Source organism: Onychomys torridus, chromosome 8 (genome assembly GCF_903995425.1).
Source record: "Onychomys torridus chromosome 8, mOncTor1.1, whole genome shotgun sequence".
Taxonomy (NCBI): Eukaryota; Metazoa; Chordata; class Mammalia; order Rodentia; family Cricetidae; genus Onychomys; species Onychomys torridus.
The window spans coordinates 47996815-48019054 of record NC_050450.1 but is presented as its reverse complement, the minus strand read 5'-3'; the positions used below and the strand labels follow the sequence as shown (position 1 = coordinate 48019054).

The 22240-nt window shown below is 44.1% G+C and overlaps 1 protein-coding gene across 2 annotated transcripts in view; it reads left to right on the top strand.

Annotated features, from left to right (window-relative positions):
- Cops3 (COP9 signalosome subunit 3) overlaps positions 1 to 17250 on the top strand; it is a 29599-nt gene extending 12349 nt beyond the window's left edge. Inside the window, exons 6-12 of one of the 2 annotated variants that reach the window (XM_036196321.1) lie at positions 1594 to 1773; positions 3224 to 3364; positions 4789 to 4962; positions 7907 to 7993; positions 12566 to 12679; positions 13924 to 14004; positions 16664 to 17250. In XM_036196321.1, coding sequence (XP_036052214.1) covers positions 1594 to 1773; positions 3224 to 3364; positions 4789 to 4962; positions 7907 to 7993; positions 12566 to 12679; positions 13924 to 14004; positions 16664 to 16699 — 813 coding nt within the window. In that variant the 3' untranslated portion in view covers positions 16700 to 17250. Of the gene's footprint in view, positions 1 to 1593; positions 1774 to 3223; positions 3365 to 4788; positions 4963 to 7906; positions 7994 to 12565; positions 12680 to 13923; positions 14005 to 14284; positions 14594 to 16663 lie in introns of those variants that run through there. The other variant, XM_036196320.1, reaches the window with a different exon arrangement.
- The last annotated feature ends 4990 nt before the right edge of the window (positions 17251 to 22240 follow it).

Genomic DNA, 22240 nt, shown 5'->3' with positions numbered 1-22240 from the left:
TGTCCTGGAATTTACTTTGTAGACCAGGCTGGCCTCGAACTCACAGATCTGCCTGCCTTTGCCTCCTGAGTGCTGGGATTAAAGGCATGCGCCACCATTGCCTGGCTTCTTCTCTGTTTTGATAGAATCTTTTTTTTTTTTTAAAGTAATTTTATTTCTCAATTAATTTTATCAATCTGCCACTCCCCGAACTAAAACCCCCAAACAGGTCAAATTGCTAAGAAGCAACTTGAAGGGAAAAAAAAAAAAATCAAATAACTGCAAAAGCTACACAGAGAAATTCTGTAATCAAATAATCCTAGACAATACTCATACTCATCTATAGACCTGTACCTGGGAATTAGAGGCAAGATCAAGGTCATTCTGTTACATATTGAACTGATAGCTAGCCTGAGGTACAGGCAATCTTGGGGAGGGGATGTTAAAAGAATTGGAACCATGCTGGGCAGTGGTGGCACTTGCCTTTAATCCCAGCACGCAGGAGGCAGAGGCAGACAGATCTCTGTGTGTTCAAGGCCAGCCTGGTCTTCAGAGTGAGTTCCAGGAAAGGGCAAAGCTACACAGAGAAACCCTGTCCCCAAAAACAAACAAAAAAAGAATTGGGCCGGGCAGTGGTGGCGCACACCTTTAATCCCAGCACTCCGGAGGCAGAGCCAGGCGGATCTCTGTGAGTTTGAGGCCAGCCTGGGCTACAGAGCAAGTTCCAGGAAAGGCGCAAAGCTGCACAAAGAAACCCTGTCTTGAAAAACCAAAAAAAAAAAAAAAAAAAAAAAAAATGGAACCACAACCCCCAGTCCAGAAGAGACAGAAATCATTGAGATGGGACCCTGAAGGAGGAACAAGTTGAGACTTGATTCATCCAGAGTTCCCTGGAGCAGAAGATGCGCCCTTGCATTGCTAGGCTGCAGCAGTCTGTCCGTCCTTAAAACCTCTTCCTGTGAGTCCCACAAAGCCCACTGCTGCTGACCACTTAGCTGGTGGTTCAGGCACATTCCCATCAATTCCCTGGAGTTTTCAACCAGCTGCGAGCACAGTTGGTGATTCTGCCATCTGGAGTTTGTTGACCCACAGGCAGCTCCAACATGTGCTCCAAACCCCCTGGTCGACTCCTACCTTCACAGAACTCACCAAAATGCCAGAGGCTTTCCAGAGACTGGGTGAGGTGGGGTGGTGTTCCATCCCTCAACCCTTGGGTGTCAAGACAGATGGCTCTGGACAAGAAATGACATGGCAGATGTGAAGCCAAACAGAGTTTCTGAGTCTCTAACTGGGGCCTCCATTAGACCTTGCAGGGCTACACGCCACAGGGTCCCATTTCAATGATTTGATAGAATCTTACTCTTTAGGCCAGGTTGGCCTTGAATTTGCAGCAATTCTGCTTCAGCCTCCTGAGGGTTACAGGTGTGAATGACCACACCCATCAGGAAATCCTTTCTTATTCTAGAGGATTAAGAAAAATGAAATATGTGTTAATTTTATGTCATTAACCAACTGTAAAGCAAAATAATATTATCCTAAAATTTTGGACTCTGAATTTTCTTTTAAATCTGCCATGGTGAAATTTAAAATGATTTAATACAAATTTCTTTATAGCTTTGTTTATTAGCAAAGTGCTTTAAACCTGCCCTTCCATATCTTGATGTGGATATGATGGATATTTGTAAAGAGAATGGAGCCTATGATGCAAAACACTTTCTGTGCTACTACTATTATGGAGGGATGATCTATACGGGACTGAAGAACTTTGAAAGAGCACTCTACTTTTATGAGCAGGTAATCAGTTCTCTAAAGCCTGTAATGTGGTTCTGAACTTGTGTGATCAGAACAATCTCAGAGTGTTACTGGTTCATACATACTAGGAGAGCTAAGGTTTAAAAAGATAGGCAGTAACAGTGTTAGCAAGGATTTGGGGAATTTAGGACTCTCATAATTGTGGACAGGATTGCAGAGTGACAGGCACTTCAGGAAAGAGTTTGGCAGTTAAGATAAAGCTCAGGATCTGAAGGCTCAGCTTAATGGAGGAGTGTCTGCCTTGCTCATAAATTCAAGGTTTGGCTTGAATTCTAACATCAAAAGACAAACAAAAATAATTATAATATTAAGCATGTGACCAAGCAGTTTCACTCCTAAGAATATATTCAAGAGAAATAAAAAAACACTGTGCACATAAAAAGATGTAAACAAAAAGGTAGGAACAGCCCAGCATACTCATCAGCTGAAGAACATCCATCCACAGAATCATTTAACCACGTAAAGAAGGGAGGTGCTGGCCTCAGGATTGAACATTTGTTAGGTAAAGAAGTCAGTCACAAAAGATCACCTATTATGAAGCCTTTTGTTCAAGTGTCCAGAGACAGAAAGTAGAGTATGGATGCCTGAGGTTGTGGGTAAGGGGAAAGATGAATAGGGGTTTCTTTATGAGGGATTGGGGGCTCAGGAATTAGGTAATGAGAATAGTATTGCAACCTAGTAAAGGTAGTGGAAACCACTGAATCAATATACTTCAAAGGTGTAAATTTTGTGTTGGGCAGTGGCGCACGCCTTTAATCCCAGCACTCGGAAGGCAGAGCCAGGCAGATCTCTGTGAGTTCCAGGCCAGCCTGTCTCAGGGGAAAAAAAAGATGTAAATTTTGTACTCTGAGTTATATATCAATAAAGCTGCCACAAGCCACAAATGCTGGCATATGCACAGGAGCTCGGTAGGCACTTCTTGATTTCCAGGGCAGCCATGGACCATAGCAAGTGTCTATCTCAAAAACAAACAGAAGTGTTATATACGGAACCTGGCAGCGGAGACAACTTGATCAAGATTGTTTTCCCAGAGTGAGGCTTCTGCATTGCTCTGGGGATGAGCTGACCTACTCCATTTCCCCAACTGCAGAAAACTCAGAGCAGACTTTAAGGTAGTTGGGGACTGTTCATACCTCCTCGTCTTAAAATAATGGCTCAGCAGGTAAAGGTACTTGCCCAGCCTCCTGACTGGGGTTTGGTCCTAAGGGCCACATGGTGGGAAGAGAGTCACTCCCACGGATGTGTCCTTTGACCCTAAATATTCACTAGTGTATGCACATGTGAACACACAGTGAATAAATAGAAGTAGTAAAAAATCCTACTAATAATGGACATTTAAGTCTTGTCGTTTTCTAGTAAGTGTACATGTGCTCAGTTGACGTTTCCTGCTGCGCTATGCCATCTCTCACACTACCGTTCTTCTTTTGCTCAGGCTATTACTACTCCGGCCATGGCCGTCAGCCATATCATGTTGGAATCATACAAAAAGTATATTTTAGTGTCTTTGATATTACTTGGCAAAGTACAACAGCTGCCTAAATACACATCTCAGATTGTGGGTAGATTTATTAAGGTAAGTTTAAAAATAAAACTGATTTTCTTACATTCTGTGTGAGTTTGTATGTGAAGACATTGTAACAATGTAATCTTTTTTCTTTTTTGGGGGGGAGGGTGGGGGTTTTCGAGACAGGGTTTCTCTGTAGCTTTGGAGTCTGTCCTGGACTAGCTCTGTAGACCAGGCTGGCCTCGAACTCACAGAGATCTACCTGCCTCTGCGTGCCACCACCACCCAGCATAACAATGTAATCTTGTAAAGTCTGTTTCCAGGCCCTGCTGTGGACTTAGACTGTAGGTGTTTAAGCTCTTGTGTTGAGGAGATTTATATGTTATATTTCTTTATTACATTTTAGTCAAAATATTGCAAATATAGTTCTGATTTGACTGAACTTTAATTTATTCAAATGTTGGGATGTCTTATGGAAGCTCTGCTTAACGACTGTCTTGTTCCAGGTCTCCCTGACAGCCAAACTTTGGGAGAAGGTTTAAAAATAATGAGTTGGTGTTTTGTTTGTTTGTTTGTTTTAAAGTGCATATAGAAAGAGGGTTGGGAGATAGCTTAGCTGGTAAAGTACTTTGCGTGAGTGCGATTCCTAGAACCCCTGTGAAAAGTTGACCAAGGTCTAGGGCTCACTAACCTTAGATGAGTCTCGGGTCCTACTGAGACATTTTGTGTCATCAAATGAGTGGATGGCTCCTGAGAAATTACACTTAAGATGGACCTCTGGCCTTCATTTGGACACATGCATGTGTGTGTACATGACAAAATAAATACTGAACTTTGCCTGAGAGCTTCTCATGGCTTTCAAGACTCTTGACTGCCTTGTCCCCCACAAAAGGGGAAGGTAGCCAAAAGGGCTCCGTGGGAAAGTGATGAGTGGGATCCTTTTAGGGGAGACATACTCAGAGCCCCATTGAGAGCTACTGGGCTCTCTAGTGGCCCCTGAGCAGACAGTAGACCTGCTGTAGGAGAAATGCCTTTTGTAAAGTGATTGATTGTCTTCAAAGCTGGAGGGTACCACTCCTAAGGATTAGTTAACTTACTGTAATGTGGATGTAAGACAAGACCAGTCAGAGGTGCATTTGAATCAGTTTCAGTCTGATGGTGGTGCTTGGGCCCTTCTACATTCTTTCTGCTCTGCCCAGTTACTGCATGGAAATAGCAAATTGTCCCGTTGCACTTGGTACGGAATGTGGAGTGACAGGCAGTTGGGAATAAGGATTTTGCCCTCATTTTTCTTGTTTAACTTACCAGAACCACTGATAGAGACAAGATGTGTGTCTTCATAAGTTATCAAAAATAAATTATTTCTTAGTGGATTTCTGTCCTTGGTCTTAAAGAGAGCCATTTGTTTTAGACAAAATGGAACTTTATGATAATATGCATTGTATGGTCTCAAAACATACTGCTATAATTTTTTTCTTACTTTAAACCTTTAGCCTCTCAGCAACGCTTACCATGAGTTAGCACAAGTTTATTCAACAAATAACCCGTCGGAGCTTCGGAACCTGGTGAACAAGCACAGTGAAACTTTCACTCGAGATAACAACATGGGCCTGGTGAAGCAGTGCCTATCATCTCTCTATAAGAAGAACATTCAGAGGCTAACAAAGGTGAGGCAGGTGCTGCCCCCTAGAGGTGGCTCTGGCTGTCCTTGGACCTGGTTTCCTTTCTTTTCCTCTTCAGCACAGAGGAAGCAGGTACAGGATAAAGTTTGGCAGGATTTCTACACTAAGAGAGAATCTGTTGCAGCTGGGTTCTTAGAAAGAGTTTGATTGATACCTTTTGGTCTTTTCAGGGTAGAGCAGGGTATTTGAGAAGAGGAGCAGGTGAAGAGGAAGAAAGGTAGGCGATACGGCTACACTGGGAGGCAGAGAAGTAGCCCTGAAGGGGTCATCAGTTCTAAGTGGGGAATGGTGGGTGGCTAGCGATCACTGGCCTTGAACTTCTCAGGCTGTGCTGATCTCTACTTAGACTTGAGAACACTGACATTACCATCTAAGCCAGAGTTAGACGAGCCACATGCGGTGAAGTCGTAGGATATAAGGAATTATTTATTTATTTAGACGGGATTTTTGCTATGTTGCCCAGGTTGGCCTTAAACTCATGATCCTCCGCCTTAGTCTCCAGAGTGCTGGAGTTACAGGTTCATTTTTATGTTGAAGGGTTCTGATGACAAGAAATGCCTGCTGGGCCTAATGGCATGTGCATGTAGTCCTAGCTACTTGGAAGGCTGATGAGGGAGGATTCTTGAAGCTAGCCTGAGCAGCATAGCAAGACTCTGACTCAAGAGGGGAAAAAAGAAGAAAGAAATATGCTCTTTATTAAGTGTTTGTACTGTGAAGAGAGGCATATAAATTTAAATCCCCTGTTTAAAAAGTGGATGCTGGGGCTGGAGAGGTGGCTCAGCAATTAAGAACATTGACTGCTCTTCCAGAGGACCTGGGTTCAATTCCCAGTATCCACATTGCAGCTCACAACTGTCTGTAACTCCAGTTTCAGGGGACTGGGCACCTTCACACAGACATACATGCAGGCAAAACAAGTGCAGATAAAATAAAAATCAATTTTTTTTAAAGTGTATGCTGCAAGTAATAGGAATTTTACTAAGAGAAGCTTAAATAGCACTTGGCTCTTGGGTAAAGAGTATGCTCATAACCTGGCAATGACAGCTGCCTGGCAGCAGAAAGTGAGGGTGAGTGCTTTTGGATGAGAAGCTAAAGAAGCAGAGTAGGGAATTGGGCAGGTGGAGGTGGACAGGCCATTGGGGACCACAAGGTGTGGAGGAGAAGAGGGAGTAAGGAGCTGTCACTGATTAGCAGGAGGAATTCCTCCCAATAGTCTAGACTCTACAAAGAATAGTGATAGCTTCCTGACTCAGAATTGGTGAGAGGTTGATTTGTGAGAGGCAAATGAAGACTGTGACAAAGGAAAGCCTCTCAGAAAAGTTGAGAAACAAGTGTAACCTGTCAGCTAGACAAACCAACTTAAATCTAATATGCTTGGGTATGGTGGCACATGCCTGGGACCCCAGCACTTGGAAGGCAGAGGTAAGCAGATCTCTTAAGTTCAAGGCTAGCTGGGACTACATAGTGAGATCCTGTCTTGAAATGTGTGCAAGCATTGCTATGAAAATCATCGGTTACAGTTGACGCTGTGATCCAGTTACCAGCTTGTACTTTTGAGGTAGCAGTATAGTCAAATGTTTTCTAGATAGGATAATCTGGAGCAAAATAAGCACACCAAAGAAAAATTAAAAAAAAAAAGAATTGGATCAAATAAGGAGGCTCTTAAAGTGGTGAGGCCAAGCTGAGACAAGTGGCTCCTAAGTCATTGTGTCCTGGGTCCTTCGTGTGCCAGCAAATGGTGGGTCATAAAATACTGAGTTCGTGAGCACTCTGCAGAACATCTAGAGGAGGACCACTATAAAGTGAGGCAGGCAGGACAGTGTCCACCCAAAGGGCAGATCTCTGATGATGGTAGTTACACTTGGCATGAGGTCCTAATACCAGAGTAATGGCAGCAGACAAGAGAAAGGAGTTTCTGGTTAGATGAAGCCTCTTTCTTACTAGAAAATCAGAAGGAAGCTGTTCATAGAAGCCTCAGCAGATAGACCATGCATGCATTAATGTTAGCGATGGAAGCCCTGTCCCAAGGTGGCCAGGCATAGGAATTGTTGAATGGTGGTTTTACCTGCCACATCCATTGTAGAGGGGTTACTTTTCTGTCACTGTGTCTGGACATTAGTTGGTTGTTTTTGTTTTTGAGACAAGATGTCACTGTGTAGCCCTCTCTGGCCTAGAACTCGATTTGGAGACCAGGCTAGCCTTGAACTCACAGAGGTCCACCTGTCTCACCCTCCTGAGTGTGTTTAAACACGCCTGGCACTAGGTTTTGGATTCCCCTCTCATGTCTCTTGTCTGTGTTTTGTGAAGACGATCGTCTATAAGGAGCATGCCAGCCCCCTCCTTTTCCTCAGTATGTCCTGAGCCTCTTTACATAGCAACCTAAGCCTACATCACAGAGACTGCAGGAACTCTCCCACTAGCTATGACCAGTGGAAAATGCAGCCTAGTATGGTTTTCCTAATGATGGGAGAATGAGCATTTCTCTGTGAGAATGGCCCTTTGATTTCCTTTTCCACATTTGCATAGTCCTTAATACTTGACTTTTTCTTATTTATAAAAGTGGCCATTCATGTATAGGTAATTAACTGTTTCTGGTTACTACTCTGGAGAGTGACTGCTGAGACCACTGGCTTCCTTCATTTCAAGTGGTTTTTAAACATTTACTGGTTTTGTATTGTGTACTTGTACACATGAATGGAAAGAAGTTATTTCCTTCCACCATTTGGGTGTTGGGACTGAACTCAGGTTGTCAGACTTGGCGACAGGCACCGTTACTCAGTGAGCCATCTTGTCAGCCCACAAGTCATTTTTACAAAGAAAAAATTATCTTATATAGCAATGGAAATAATGCAGAACACATTCAGTACATAGTTTTGTTTTGTTTTGTTTTCCCATTTCTATGTGTGATTAATTGACTTCTAACTTGCAGACCTTTTTAACACTATCGTTACAAGATATGGCAAGTCGTGTGCAGTTATCTGGACCTCAGGAGGCAGAGAAATATGTTCTACACATGGTAAGTATGTTTTAAAAGTTTTAACTAGTGGATTTTTTTTTTAAGATTTATTTATTTATTATGTATACAGTGAGTGTTCTGCCTGAAGACCAGAAGAGGGCACCGGATCTCTCATTGTAGATGGCTGTGAGCCACCATGTGGTTGCTGGGAATTGAACTCAGGACTTCTGGAAGAACAGCTAGTGCTCTTAACCTCTGAGCCATCTCTCCAGCCCCCTAACTAGTGGATTTTATGAAAAGCAGTGGGTGTTCATTATGGAAAAATAAGAGGTTTTTAAAAAGTGGATATTCAAAATCAACCACTGTTGACATTTTGGCCTATTTCCTTAAGTCAGATTTCCTAGTCATGGCTGCATTACTGCAGAGAAGTGGATGAGACAAGTAAGTTTATAAAGAGAAAAGGATGATGTAGCTCACATTTTGGGTCCAATATGAGGTGGTCTCATTGGTCAGGCCTTTGGTGAGGGTGGCACATGATGATAGGAACATATGTAAGGAGCAAACCAGAAGAGAAAGACTGGGTGGGGTTCCACAATTCCTTGCAAAGATACACCCCTAGGGCCCTCCCACTAGGCCTTACCTCCTAAAGGTTCTGCTCTCCAAATAGTACCCACCACCCTGTAGACAAAGTTTCAGTCACGGTGACTCCTTGAGGACACTCAGTTAAGTGTGCTTGTACGATATACACCATGGTTGTATCCAGTTTAAGTTCCTTATTTATTGTATTTAAGTCCATTGAAATTTCCCTGAAATATTTCAGATACAGAAAACATAAAGTAGTGCTATATGCTGGTCTGTGATAGGATCATTTGATTACAAGCATGTGTGCTAAAACACCCTCAACATCAAGAAAGTCTTGCCAAAAAAGGAAAAATGAGTAAAAGACAGTAGCTGAAGCCGCGCGCTGTGCCGCGTTGACGCATATTCTCAGTCAAGTCCCACCCCTTCTTGTGGGCGTGTCAGTCTGGCCGGTTTCATGTGCGGTAGAACTGACAGACTGCTAGGACAGACTCACACACACGGCAACCAGCTTACATCATAAACGTTTAGGGCTAGTGATTTAGAGGGCTTGTTGCTCTTCTAGAAGACCTGAGTTCAGTTCTCAGCACCCATGTCTAGCACCTCAAAACTGACTGTAACTCTGGCTGGCCTCTGAAGGCACCTGACATGTGGCACACACTCACACAGACATATACACATAAAACAAACCTTGAAAAGACTTGGCGGCCCTGGACGACAGGCTGGTGAGACAGGGTTCTTAAGCTACCATTTTACTAGGTAATGTGCTGCATAAAGGTACACTTAAATGGGTATTCCACTGCACACATTTTCTCTCTTTTAAATTTATGTTATTATTTTGTGTGTGGGTGTTTTGTCTGCACCACATGCATGCAATACCCCCAGAAGAGGACTTTGGATCCCCTCAGACTGGAATTCTAGACTGTTGTGAGACATCATGTGGGTGCTGGGTATTGAACTTGGGTTTTCTGGAAGAACAGCTGGTGCTCTTAACCACTGATCCATTGCTCCAACCCCCACTAAACACATTTTCAAAAGATGAAGATATCCATGAAGGGACAAAATATAACCAGCTTCCAGCCCTGGCCCTAGCTAGAAAGTTTGGTGATGTTCTGACTTCTGACAGCTTGCTTGGTTATTTCAAGCTTTACACCAAAGGTGGATGATGCGTGCTTCCTAAGAGCCGTGACTGTCGATGTATTTGTAGTTCTAACCTTTCAGGCTGTAGTGTCACACTGCCCTTCCAGTCTAACTATGTGGCCATCGAGCTCATTTTCTATTCTGGGTTACAAAAAGTGCTGTTATGGTGAACCATAGTCCAGAGAGAATTTGAGTCTGCAGTAACTTACATCTATTATTAGAGAACTCTGAATTCATTAATATTCTTTGGGCTGGAGCTGCTATCTCGTTAACCTCATCTACTGTCCCTTCCAAGGCAAAGAATGACCATTTTAGGCAGCTTGGTTCCATTGCTCACAAGGGGCCAAACAGTAGTCACACTGGAAAGCTGGGCACAGTGGCTTATTCTGTAATTATAGCAGTCAGGAGCTTAAAGCAGGAGGATTGTTATGGCATCTGGCTATGTTGGGTTTCCTAATGGGTGGTGAGTGGGTTATAGGTCAGCCTTGCCTATTGAGTGATACCTTGTTTCAAAACAGAACAAAGACCATGGAGTATTTTTAGGGATCAAAATAGCTACCAGGATTTCTGTTTGCTACTGCTTTAGTAACTTTGTGGTCAGGATGTGGTTGTGTCATTGAGATAAGTCCCCAGTCACTGATGTAACTAAAACAGTGACAGACCTCGAAATGACTTTGAAATTAGCAGTAGTAGAAGAGATTGCAGAAAAAGCAGAGCATAATTTCCACTGATTAACCAAAAGCATGTTGTAGCCTCATGTTTTAAAATGCAGAAGTAATAGAAATCATGACTCAGCACTTGGGAGGCAGGGTCAGGTTGGTCCTGTGAGTCCAAGACCAACCTTGTCTACATAGTGAGTTCAGGCCAGCCAAGGCTGTAGAGTGAGGCGCTGTCTCAGACAGTAGCAACAGTAAAAATAAGAAAAATAAATTATGTGACCATGAAACACTGTTTAAAAATGCAAGGGCAGTGCTGGGCACAGTGGCACACACTTGTCATCTCAGCACTAGCAGAGCGTGGCCGAGGCAGGAGGGTCTCTAGTTCTATGCCAGCCTGGGCTGTATATATGATTCAGTCTCAAGAACACAAATCAACCACAAAAAAGAAAACAAAGCAAGCCGAAACTGGAGCTCAGTGCTATAGTAACCATCTGCCATGTGTGAAGCCTGGGCTTTAATCTTCAGCTCTGCAGATGGAAAAAGAAAGATGGAGCCTTAACATTAAATAAACTGAGACAAAAAAAAGAAACTATAAGATACATTGCTGTGCTGGGCGGTGGTGGAGCACACCTTTAATCTCAGCACTCGGGAGGCAGAGCCAGGCAGATCTCTATGAGTTTGAGGCCAGGTCTACAGAGCAGATCCAGGACAGGAACCAAAACTACACAGAGAGAAACCCTGTCTCAAAAAAAAAAAAACAACCAAAAAATACATTGCCATTATAGAAAATGTCTAATTCAAGCTGTACATAGGATTGCACATGTGTAATCCCCAGTACATGGAAGATAGAGATAGGAGAATCAGAAGTTCAAACTCATCCTTTGGCTACATAGAATGTGAGGCCATCTTGGGCTACATGAGATCCTGTCTCAAAAGAAAAAAGATCCGGTACAGGCACATTTATAGAGAAAAAGCAGGTTAGTGATTGCCAGGCTGGGAAGATGGAAACTAGAGAATGGCTTCCGGTGGGTGAAAGTCTTGAGACAGTTGCAGATGTTTAGGAATGAAGTGATGACTGAAAACAGTTAAATTCCACTGAATTGTTGACTTGAACATGATTAATAAAGGGGCTGGTAAGAGTGGATGCTGCTGTTCCAAAGGACCCTAAGTGGCGGCTAATAACTATCTGTAACTCCAGTTCTCAGGAATTAGAGGTACTCTCCTGGCCTCTGCTGGCACCTGCAGTGCCATAAACGATAAAATATTTACTACACATAAATAATAAAAATGTTTAAAACACAATGATATAATAGTTAATTAAGCCAGCATGGTGGTGGCATGTGCCTATAATTCCAACACTTGAGAGGTGGAGGCAGAAAGATCTCAAGCTAAAGCAAGCCTGGACTATAAAGTAAAACTCTATCTCAAAGAAAAACAAATAAATAAATAAATAAACATGAGAGTGTTAAGCCTACCTTTAATCCCAGATATAGGCAGATCACTGTGTTTGAGGTTGTCCAGGTCTACATAATGACGTCCAAGCCAGCCAGAGCTACATAGTGAGACCCTATGTCAGTAAATGAGGGAGAGAGAGAGAGAAGGGCGAGACAGGTATAGAGGTAGGTAAAACAGCCATGGGGAGATTGTGTATGCGAGTGTCAGCTCTGATCTACTTGGCATCTGTCTGTAATGATGCCTAGCATATAGCACTTAGTAAACACTGAATAAATAGATAGTCGAGCTGGAGGGATGACTCAGAGGTTAAGAGAACTTGCAGCTGGGCGGGGGTGGCGCACGCCTGTAATCCCAGCACTCGGGAGGCAGAGGCAGGTGGATCTGTGAGTTTGAGGCCAGCCTGGGCTACAGAACTAGTCCAGGACAGGCTCCAAAAAGCTACAGAGAAACCTGTCTCAGAGAGAGAGAGAGAGAGAGAGAGAGAGAGAGAGAGAACGAGAACTTGCTCTTCAAAAGGATGTGTGTTTGAGTCCTACCACCCACAGAGTGGCTCACAGCCATCTCTAACTAGTTGCAAGGGTTACTCTACAGGCAAAACATCCATACGTAATTTTTTTTAAGTAGCCAGTCTGTGACCTAGATCCCAGTGTCTGAGACAGAAGGGTCGTGAATCTGAGGTGTGTCTGGGTGACACAGCAAGACTTTTGCGTTGCTTTTGACCTTTGGTGGTTATATCACTGACTATATATTCCCAGTCAGGTCTAAACTTTGATGGTCTCCTTTTTCTTTCTTTTTTTAGATAGAAGATGGAGAAATTTTTGCAAGTATTAATCAGAAGGACGGTATGGTCAGTTTCCATGATAATCCTGAAAAATATAATAACCCAGCCATGCTTCATAACATTGATCAAGAGGTAAGCGATTTGCCTGGGCATCCCTCCCACCCCCTCACCCCCTCACCCCCCTGAGACTGGGTTTCTCTGTGTAGTTTTTGTGCCTGTCCTGGAACTCGCTCTGTAAACCAGACTGGCCTCGAACTCACAGAGATCTGCCTGCCTCTGCCTCCTGAGTGCTGGGATTAAAGGCATGTGCCACCACCGCCCTGTGTTTGGGCATTTTCGATGGGTGATTGAGCTGCTGTATTGGAATGCTCCTGTGCTCCAAAGTAGTGTTTTATAGGCAGTTCCCAGCCAGTGGACACAGTTCCTGCAATGTTAATTTCAAAGTGACTGCTGGAAACTCTTTTTGATTGATTTGATGATTATACTAAATGGTAGGATAGATTTTCCAAGTAGATTACCAAAACCTATTTTAATTCCAAAAACATTGAAGGGATCTCGGTTTAACTTGTGCCTGACTGCCAGTGTGTGGACTTGTCTCTGTGGACATTGAGTGGGAGACCAGAAGGCATCTCCTGTGTCAGCAGCAGCAACATCCTGGGCATCTAGAGGAGGGATGCTGTGTCAGCAGCATGGTCCACAGCCGTGGGCTGCCTTGTGTGTGAGGGCCTACTGCTATTAAGGGCTGCTTTGGGGTCTGGGAAGAAGTTGGTTCATCTGGATATTGGAGGAAGGAAATGAATGAAAAATAACACAGTAAAAAGTGGAACTTTATTACTCTTTTTTTTTTTTTTTAATAATTTGTGGATATCAAAATGTCATCTAAAATGTTACCTTCATTTGGAACTGGCAAGATTGCTCAGTGGGATAAAGGCATGTGCCACCAAGCCTGACCATCTGAGTTCAGTTCCTGGGACCTACATGGTGGGAGGAAAGGACCTGACATCTGCGGGATTTCCTCTGACTCCACAGATACACCATGGCACATGTGCTTGTCCTTACATGTGTGCACATATACACACTAAAGTGTGTGTGTGTGAGTGTGTGTGTGTGTGTGTGTGTGTGTGTGCAAAAATTGGTTTCAGTGAGGAAGATGCTGATGGGTTTGACTGCAGGTATTGTTTCAACTCTGGGATATTGGGTAGTATATAGTAGTACATCTATTTACTTTTTGAATCCAAATGTTTTGACTTCAAAAGCCCTTAGCTGCAGGTTTCAGATCAGTGACTGTGAGTCCCTGGTCCCCCACTAAAGTCGGTTACAAAGTATGTGACTAACCAAAGCCCCTTGCTGACCATGGTTCTATGGCTCTTGCACAGATGCTGAAGTGCATAGAGCTGGATGAACGGCTGAAGGCCATGGACCAGGAAATCACGGTGAATCCCCAGTTTGTTCAAAAGGTAAACGGGTCTTCTCATTTGAAACGGGTGGACACAGAGGGATATTACCACATTAAGCACAAAAACATGGTTTCATCTATTAAACAGAAGTTCATTGTTGTTAAAAAAACCAGTACCCATAAATTCACAGAGGTGCTTGTCAGGAACTGCCTGTGAGTGTGGCAGGGAAGGCCCAGGTGGCTTTCCTGCAGGAGAGACAGGCTGAGTAGCTGGCATGCCTGCTTTCCCAAGAGTCCTGATAGAGTCGGTCACAGCACACCAATTGCCTTCCCCTTCGCAGAGTATGGGCTCACAAGAAGATGATTCAGGAAACAAGCCCTCCAGTTTCTCTTGAAACTAACGCCATCCTGAGCTAACAGAATTGTCACCTTGGCCTGTGAAGAGGGCAGCAGGAAGTACCATGCCAGGCCCACGCCGGTTCCACCTGGACATTGAGAAATTCAGTGTTAACATCTTCAGTCCTATTGCTTTCAGAAAACCAGTCTCTGCAAAAGAAAGAAAACAAAAATCAAACTTTAGAGTCTGTTGTGGATTTATTTATCCTCAGATTATTGTTATTATTGCATTAAAGTTACCTTTTTTGTTTTAATCCCTTGAATGTTAATGTGTGCGCTCTACCAATTTCCCCCTCTGCAAAGGGTTTGGGTTTTTTTGTTGTTGTTGTTGTTTTTGTTTTTGTTTTTGTTTTTTGGGTTTGGTTTTTTTCGAGACAGGGTATCTCTATAGTTCTGGCTGTCCTAGAACTCGCTCTGTAGACCAGGCTGGCCTCAAACTCAGAGATCCACCTGCATCTGCCTCCTGAGTATTGGGATTACAGGAGTGCATCACCACCGCCCAGCTCCTGCAAAGTTTTTAATGATAATCCATTGTGAATGGAGGTGGTTGGTCGAGAGTAAGTGGGATCTACATTACAGCATTAGAGTTCCTGTGGGCAGCAGTGGGTGGGACTGTGAGATGCTGTTGGCTCTCAGCACTTCCTACCCATGTGTGCAGTGTTCTTGCCATCCTGAGGCCTTCTCCTGTCTCTAATTTTCTTTTTAACTATATTTTATTTTGTGTGTGTATGCATTGAGGTATTTATTCTCCTCCTACCTTGTGGGTCCTGGAGAATGAACTCAGATTGCCAGGCTTGGCCTTTACCCACGGAACCATTTAAACAGCCCTTTTCTTCTCGAAACACCTTTGGGTATTCTGCAGAGATTTTTGGATTTTGTTCTAGCCTCATTACACCTTGGCCAGGAGTCCCTGAGTCCCTCTGGTGGTAGAGAGTGCTGGTGAAGTGTGGTCCTATTAAAACGCAATAAATTTGGTCTTTAAAGGGGGTTGGGGTAGTGGATAAGAGCAAGCACAAGGGCCTCAGCCATACCTGAGCATCCATGTGGAAAGCTGGATGTTACTGTTCAACTGCAGCAAAGACAGCTGGTTCCCGGGAGCTCACCGGCCTCCAGCCTGGCCAAAGTGGTGAATGTGGTTCAGCGAAAGGCCTCAAGAAAGTGAGGTAGAGAGCCGTGGAGAAGATACTCAAGGTCTTCCTTTGGCCTCCGCATGCATGCATGTGGGCACACACGTGCAACACACAAATTTTAGAAAGAGTTTCTCAGACTGGTGAGATGGCTCAGCACTGGCCTGACACCTTGAGTTTAGTTCCTTCATTTTACTCCCCACATGAAAGTGGGAAGAACTGATGAGAGTTGTCAGCCTCCACATGAGTGCTGTGGTAGGTACATGCCTACAGTGCCATACAATAATACATTCTTTAAAATATATGCCATATTGGTCTATAAATATTAGTGCTTTGGATTTGTACAGGGGTAATACTATTAAATATCATTATAAAAGCGTATTCTAAATAGTGAAAAAGTACAGTAATTTCTCTATAGGCTATGGTGAGGCTAAATGGTAGAACATCAACCTAGCATGCATAAAGTCCTGGGTTCCGTCCCTAGCACTAAATAAACACACACATTTTTTTTTTTTCTTTAAAAATACCAATCAGGCCAGTGAGCTGGCTCAGTAAGTCACAAGGTACTTGTGGACAAGCCCAGTGAATTGAGTTCAAATGACAGGATCACAACATGGAAGGAGAGAACAAACTTCTGTAGCTTGTCCTGTTGTCCCCATGCACATGTGCCCCCTCCGATGTCATCATTTTTATCACTAGCATATTTTTTGAGACTCACTATGCACCCTGGATGGCCAGGAAATACCACGCTGGCCATGAACATAGACATCTGCTTGCCTCTGCCTCCTACATTCAAGGATTAAAGGCATACACCACCATGCCCGGCTCATTGGCATTTTCTCCAAATGTTTTAAGTGGCAAATGGCATCTTTGTTATTTATTCATTCATTTACTTACTTTTAGTCCTGGGGATGGAATCCAGGGTCTCCCTGAAAGCTAGGCAGGCACCCTAGCCCTGGGCTATACCCCAGTCTACATTTTCACTTATTTACAAAACTCAGGGCCAGTGAAAAGGCTCAGCAGGTAAAGGCATTTGCCACCAAGCCTCACTACCTGAGTTCAAGTTCCTCCACCCCACATTGGAAGAAGGAGAGAGCTGATGCCCTAAGTTGTCTTGACTTGAGCATGCATGCTGTGATGCTGTGGCACACAAGTACATACAATGTGGGTTTGTTTTTGTTTTGTTTTGTTTTTAAGGAAACCCTTGAACTGGCGGGATGCCTCAGTGTGTAAAGGTACCAAGCCTGAGAACCTGAGTTCAGTCTCAGAACCCACATGGTGGAAGGAGAGGACGTGTTCACTGACTGCCACACTCGCACAGTGGCATTCTTGCACATGCGCACACATAAATGTAAAAAGAAAAATTGAATGAAATTCTTGAATCTTCCAAGTCCTGTAAAGTAGACCCACACTGGTAGTTGACCTGTCCTGTTAGGTCCTCTGGATTGGATAAGCCAATATTGACAACTTTAGACTCAGATTCTCCTCCATTACTAGTACTGCTTGTAGCTGGCATCTTAGGTTTGTGTATACCTGTGTTTTGGAAAGAGGACATATTTAAAGGGAATTTATCTTTTGTTTGTGTAGTGAACTGTGGACTTTTTTTTTTTTTTTAAAGCTGAATTTGAGCAGTATTTATCAGAATCTGAAATTAAAATCACCTATAATAGCTTCAAGTGGTGACTAAATAAAGATGTCTGGTAAGGACTTCTAGTGATGTAAATACTATTATATTTGTTTCCCAAGATTGATTCATTAAAATTCCACATTGCTTGAAAGTTTTTTGAGTTCAAAGGGTTGTGACATCCTCTTATTTAAGATTTTCTTACCTGCTGGCCCACTGACCCTTGTCATCCCTGAACCAGTGTTGGGGGGAAGTGCAGGTGACTTTCAGGTAGTTTTATAACTTCTCTGAGGCCAGACCATCAAAGCAGCAGGAACTAGGGCTGTAAGCCAGGCGGGAGAGAAGAGCCACCAGTTGTTTGGATGGTCCCAGGTTCAGGTCACATTCTGCCATGCTCCTAGAAGGAGCCTCAAAGTGCCCTAATGGACTCAAGTCAGGAGCGAGCTCCCCATCCCCACTCGGAAGGCAGGGACCCTGTCCCACTAGGGCCCTCCCTCAGAAGTGCGGTCCTTTGGGGCTTCCCAGGACTCAGGGAGCAGCTCCTCTTTCCCTTGGTGCCATTTTCTTTACCAATACCTGGTTGTGGGTTGTAGAACCTTTGTTTCTCTCCTGACCGGGCTCCTTTTGCCAACTCACTGGGTCCACAAGTTTCATGCCTTGCTCACTTCTGAGAGCATTCAGGACTTCACACTTGTTGATTAGCATGTTGCTTCTGAGGCTGCCTGTCTTGGCTGTGGAGCACTATCGGGCCCATTTAAATGCATGCAGTTAAGATGGCCTTAGCTGTCTGTCCTTCAAGGTAATTCTCTGCAGCAGATGCCTTTGTGAACATGCTGACACATGAATGCCTGTAGCATTTGTATGATGCCAGAGGTTGGCAAGTTTGTACTTAGGGAATTAGGTGTGTTGCTAATATCCAAGATGTCGTCTTTGGTGGAACTACCAGTTCTCTAAGAAGTTTTTCAAGTTTGTCTCTCCATGGTAATCTCAAATGAGAATAGCCTAGATTAGTACCACTCATTAATTGCTCCCAGAATCCAGTATCTGCATTACATTGGTGTTTTCTATTTGGATTTGTGCCAAATGAAGCAATAAAAGAGCCAGTCTTTGATTAAAAGTTACAGGGTCATGCTGGGCGTCATGGCGCACTCCTTTAATCCCAGCACTGGAGAGGCAGAGTCAGGCGGATCTCTGTGAGTTTGAGGCCAGCCTGGTCTACATAGTGAGTTCCAGGACAGCCAGGGCTATACAGTCTCGGGAAAGAAAAAAAAAAAAAAAGTTACAGGAACTACAGAACTTGGTATACAGGCTGTAACCTCCGCTGAGCAGAGTCAGGCAGAAGGGTCACAAGTACAAGGACAGCTTGGGCAATTTCATGTGACCCTGTCTCAAAAAGTAAAAAGGGTTGGAGTATAATTCATTGGCCGAGTATCTGTCTAGCACATATTCTACCTGAGCTCCATCCTCAGCACTGCCCCCGCCCCCAAAGAAGTGTTAAAGACCCTTAAGTGAATATGCTTGGATCAGTTTGGAAAGATGGAGCTGGGCGGTGGTGGCGCACACCTCTAATCCCAGCATCAGGAGGCAGATCTCTGTGAGTTCGAGGACAGCCTGGTCTACACAGTTTCAGGACAGCCAGGGCTACACAGGCGCGCACACACACAATTGTTTGGAGTAGGGGAGCTGGAACAGTGGCTCAGTGGGTAGAAGAACTGGTTGCTCCTACAGAAGACCTGGGTTTGAATCCCAGTACTGATGTGGTAGCTCACCATCATCTAAACTCCAAAGGATCCAAGATCCTCTGCTGGCCTCTGTGGACTTCAGTCATGCACGTAATACATACACATATAAATGTGCGAGCATACGCTTATACACAAAAGTAACTTCTTTAATCACCTCCAAAGAATGGGTGACTGAGAAAGACAGTGACAGGTCAGGCCCAGCAGGAATGAGTGCTCCGTGGACTTTACTGAAATGGCCAGTGGCCTAGTAGCCCTCCTTATCCTCAGGAAGATACGGACAATGTGAATGAGGCAGTACCTTCCAAACAAATCCAGAAAAGCAATTCCCAGAGATGAAAAAAAAAAAAAAAAAAAAAAAAAAAACAGCAAAAAATTGGTCTTAAACCCCCCAGAAACAAGCATTAGTATCAACAGCCCTGGGGCTGGAGAATGGAGCTATATGGAGATCTTGCCCAGCTCCTGCAGATTTATTCCTAGAGCACAAAGACTACCTGCTACTAAGAGGAAAATGGGAAAAACAAAATCACCAAATTAAGTATTTTAAAATAAAACCAGCCATTGTCACTAATTTTAATTTGTAAAAAGTTTTTTTCTTGTTTTTTGAGACAGGGTTTCTCTGTGTAGCTTTGCACCTTTCCTGGATCTTGCTCTGTAGACCAGGCTGGCCTTGAACTCACACCTGCCTCTGCCTCCCGAGTGCTGCCATTAAAGGTGTACACCACCACCGCCCAGCTGTAGAAAGTTTTATAAGTCCTCTACTCATTAGCACAGAGGCAGCTGGCTCCTTCATGAATTCTCTTCAACAAAGTCCCCAATTTTTTTTTTTTTTTCTTGGAACTCACTCTGTAGACCAGGCAGGCCACAAACAGATCCACCTGCCTCTGCCTCCAGAGTGCTGGGATTAAAGGTGTGAGCCACCACTGTCTGCCTGGAAAGATGTTTTCTTTTAGACTTTGGGAAACATTAGCAACAAGGAGGCTGCAGACACTTTAGCCTTTCATCAAGGTTATTCCAGTTATCTGCCGTTTGGTTAGGTTTCTTGTGTATTGCAAACTTACCTGAACTCTTGATCCTTCAGTCTTCCTCAGCTTCCCAGTGTGGGATTGCAGCGTGTTTCACCACTCCAGGATTTATGTGGTGCAGGGGATCGGAACTAAGGCTTCCTGCATGCTAAATAAATACTACCAAGCTATAGGGCATGGCTAGCCCCTGGTTATTTTTGGTTTTTGTGTTCTTTGTGAGACAATGTATCCCGTCCAAGTACTAACCAGGCCTGACTGCTTAGCTTCCAAGATCAGATGAGATGGGGTATGTTCAAGGTGGTATGGCCACAATGTCTCATGTTACCCAGCCTAGCCTCAGACTTCAGCCCCTGCTCCTCCTGCCTCCACATCCACATGCCTGGCTGTATTGATGTCAGAAGTAAATAAAACTAGGACCGAGTGTGATGGTTCTTGCCTCTAATCTCAGCACCTAGGAGACATAAGCAAGGGGATCTCTGCTGGTTTGAAGCCAGCCTGGTCTATGTAGGGAGTGAGCTCCAGATGAGCCAACTCTACACAGTGAGACCCTATTTTTTTTTAAAACAAAACTGTAAAACTAGAATTCTAAGTCCCTTGAATTTGCCCAGAAGTTACCTTGTAACAGCCTCTAAACCAAGTTTACAGAGTCCAATTAATAGGGGTAGGTGTCCCCCCACCCCCCATAGGGAGCGTTTAAACAGTTAGTGATGATAGCTGGCATAGGATCAGAAGAAAGTAGGCCGCTGGACAGCTCTGTTAGCGCAATAAACAACTGCACAAAGACCTTAGCAACCAGGAACAGACAAACCTCAAGAGCTTTCTCACCTCTGTAGAGACAGTGATCTGTGGACCAGATTGTGAACTCCAGGCAACCTTTGGAGAGGGCTGGAGTTCTTCCCTGTCCTACTGGGTTCGTCAGCTCTTCCCTGATTGGCCCACTTTCCACCTTATTTGCATATTCACATTTAAATAATTAGGCCTACCTTCATTAGGCACCCTGGAACCTCTATAAATTAAGATACTCTGGATCGAAAGAGCCAGAGTTGCTGCAGAATTCCACAGAGAAGGGAGAGCTGGAAGGCTTGAGTGTCTGGTTCTAGGAGCCTGGCCCCAGATGCTTCTATTCTCTTCAGAGGAATCCTGAGACTTAGGGTCCAGCTCCCAGCTAGTTTGTCCATCCAAGAGGAAAGACTGCCTCGAGGACTGTAGGTGCATAAAGGGAATAAAAGGTAATCATCATAAAGGGAATAAAACAGTTTATTCTGGAGCCATTTTGAGTAACTGTGCCCTGGGAACACAGGTTACCCCAAATTAAATGTTCCAAGATGGAAGCAGTTTCATGAAGGTTTATAGTTTTACAGAATAAAATCATAAGTCAAGTTTAAAATATATTGTTGGGTACCGCAGAGAGGCAGGTACAACGAGATGGGGAGCTTTTCTATAAGACCAAGATACTACCTGAGCTTTTGGGTTGGTGAGTTAATAGACCCAAAAAAATATTTATCTACTTGTTCTGACACACAGGGCAATGAATGGCTGTTCTGGAGGGCTAGAACCAGCCCAAACTAAGGTAACTAGCTTTTGGACCTGCAATATTCCAATCCCTCCACAGTACTGAAATTCTCAGCAGCCAGTTTCCACAGACAAACTTCTTTTCAGTTAGGTTTCCTGTGGCTAAGATTTCTGTGGGAGCTTGCTTCAGCTAGCCTCTGGGACTGGATCTGTGGGTGCGGGCAAAGGGACTACTCATTCCCACCTCAGCCTCCAAGGCTTCTCAATGGCTGCAGAAAGGAACCTGCTGGAGGCACTCCTGCTGCGTCCTCAGTGACCTCCAGACTTGCTCTGAAATGACTGCTTTTGGTTAGCATCCCCAATCCTGATTTCTTTCCAGCATCAGAACGGTTTGCAGAGGTGTGCTGGCTCTTCCTAACATGCTACTGCTATGGAGAGTTCAACCCTGTTTCATTTATGTCCTGAGGGGCAATCCACTTAAAGTTTTGTCCAGTTTAAGGGTGTTAATCCCTAGTTGACAAGGATCCCCGTTCTTACTCTGCTGTCTGCTTACTCCATTCTTGGAGGAGGGTGGGGGACAAGAACCTCTTCAGAGACAGAAGGTGGTCTCCACCACTAACTCACAATACCAGAAGTAACTGGATTGGTAAGAATAAAGACACAAACCGGGAGGTGGTGGTGCACGCCTTTAATCCCAGCACTCGGGAGGCAGAGCCAGGCGGATCTCTGTGAGTTCGAGGCCAGCCTGGGCTGCCAAGTGAGTTCCAGGAAAGGTGCAAAGCTTGTCTCGAAAAACCAAAAAAAGAAAAAAAAAGAAAAGAATAAAGACACAAAGGCAATACCTAACATTGTAATTCTACCTTGCATTCCTTAA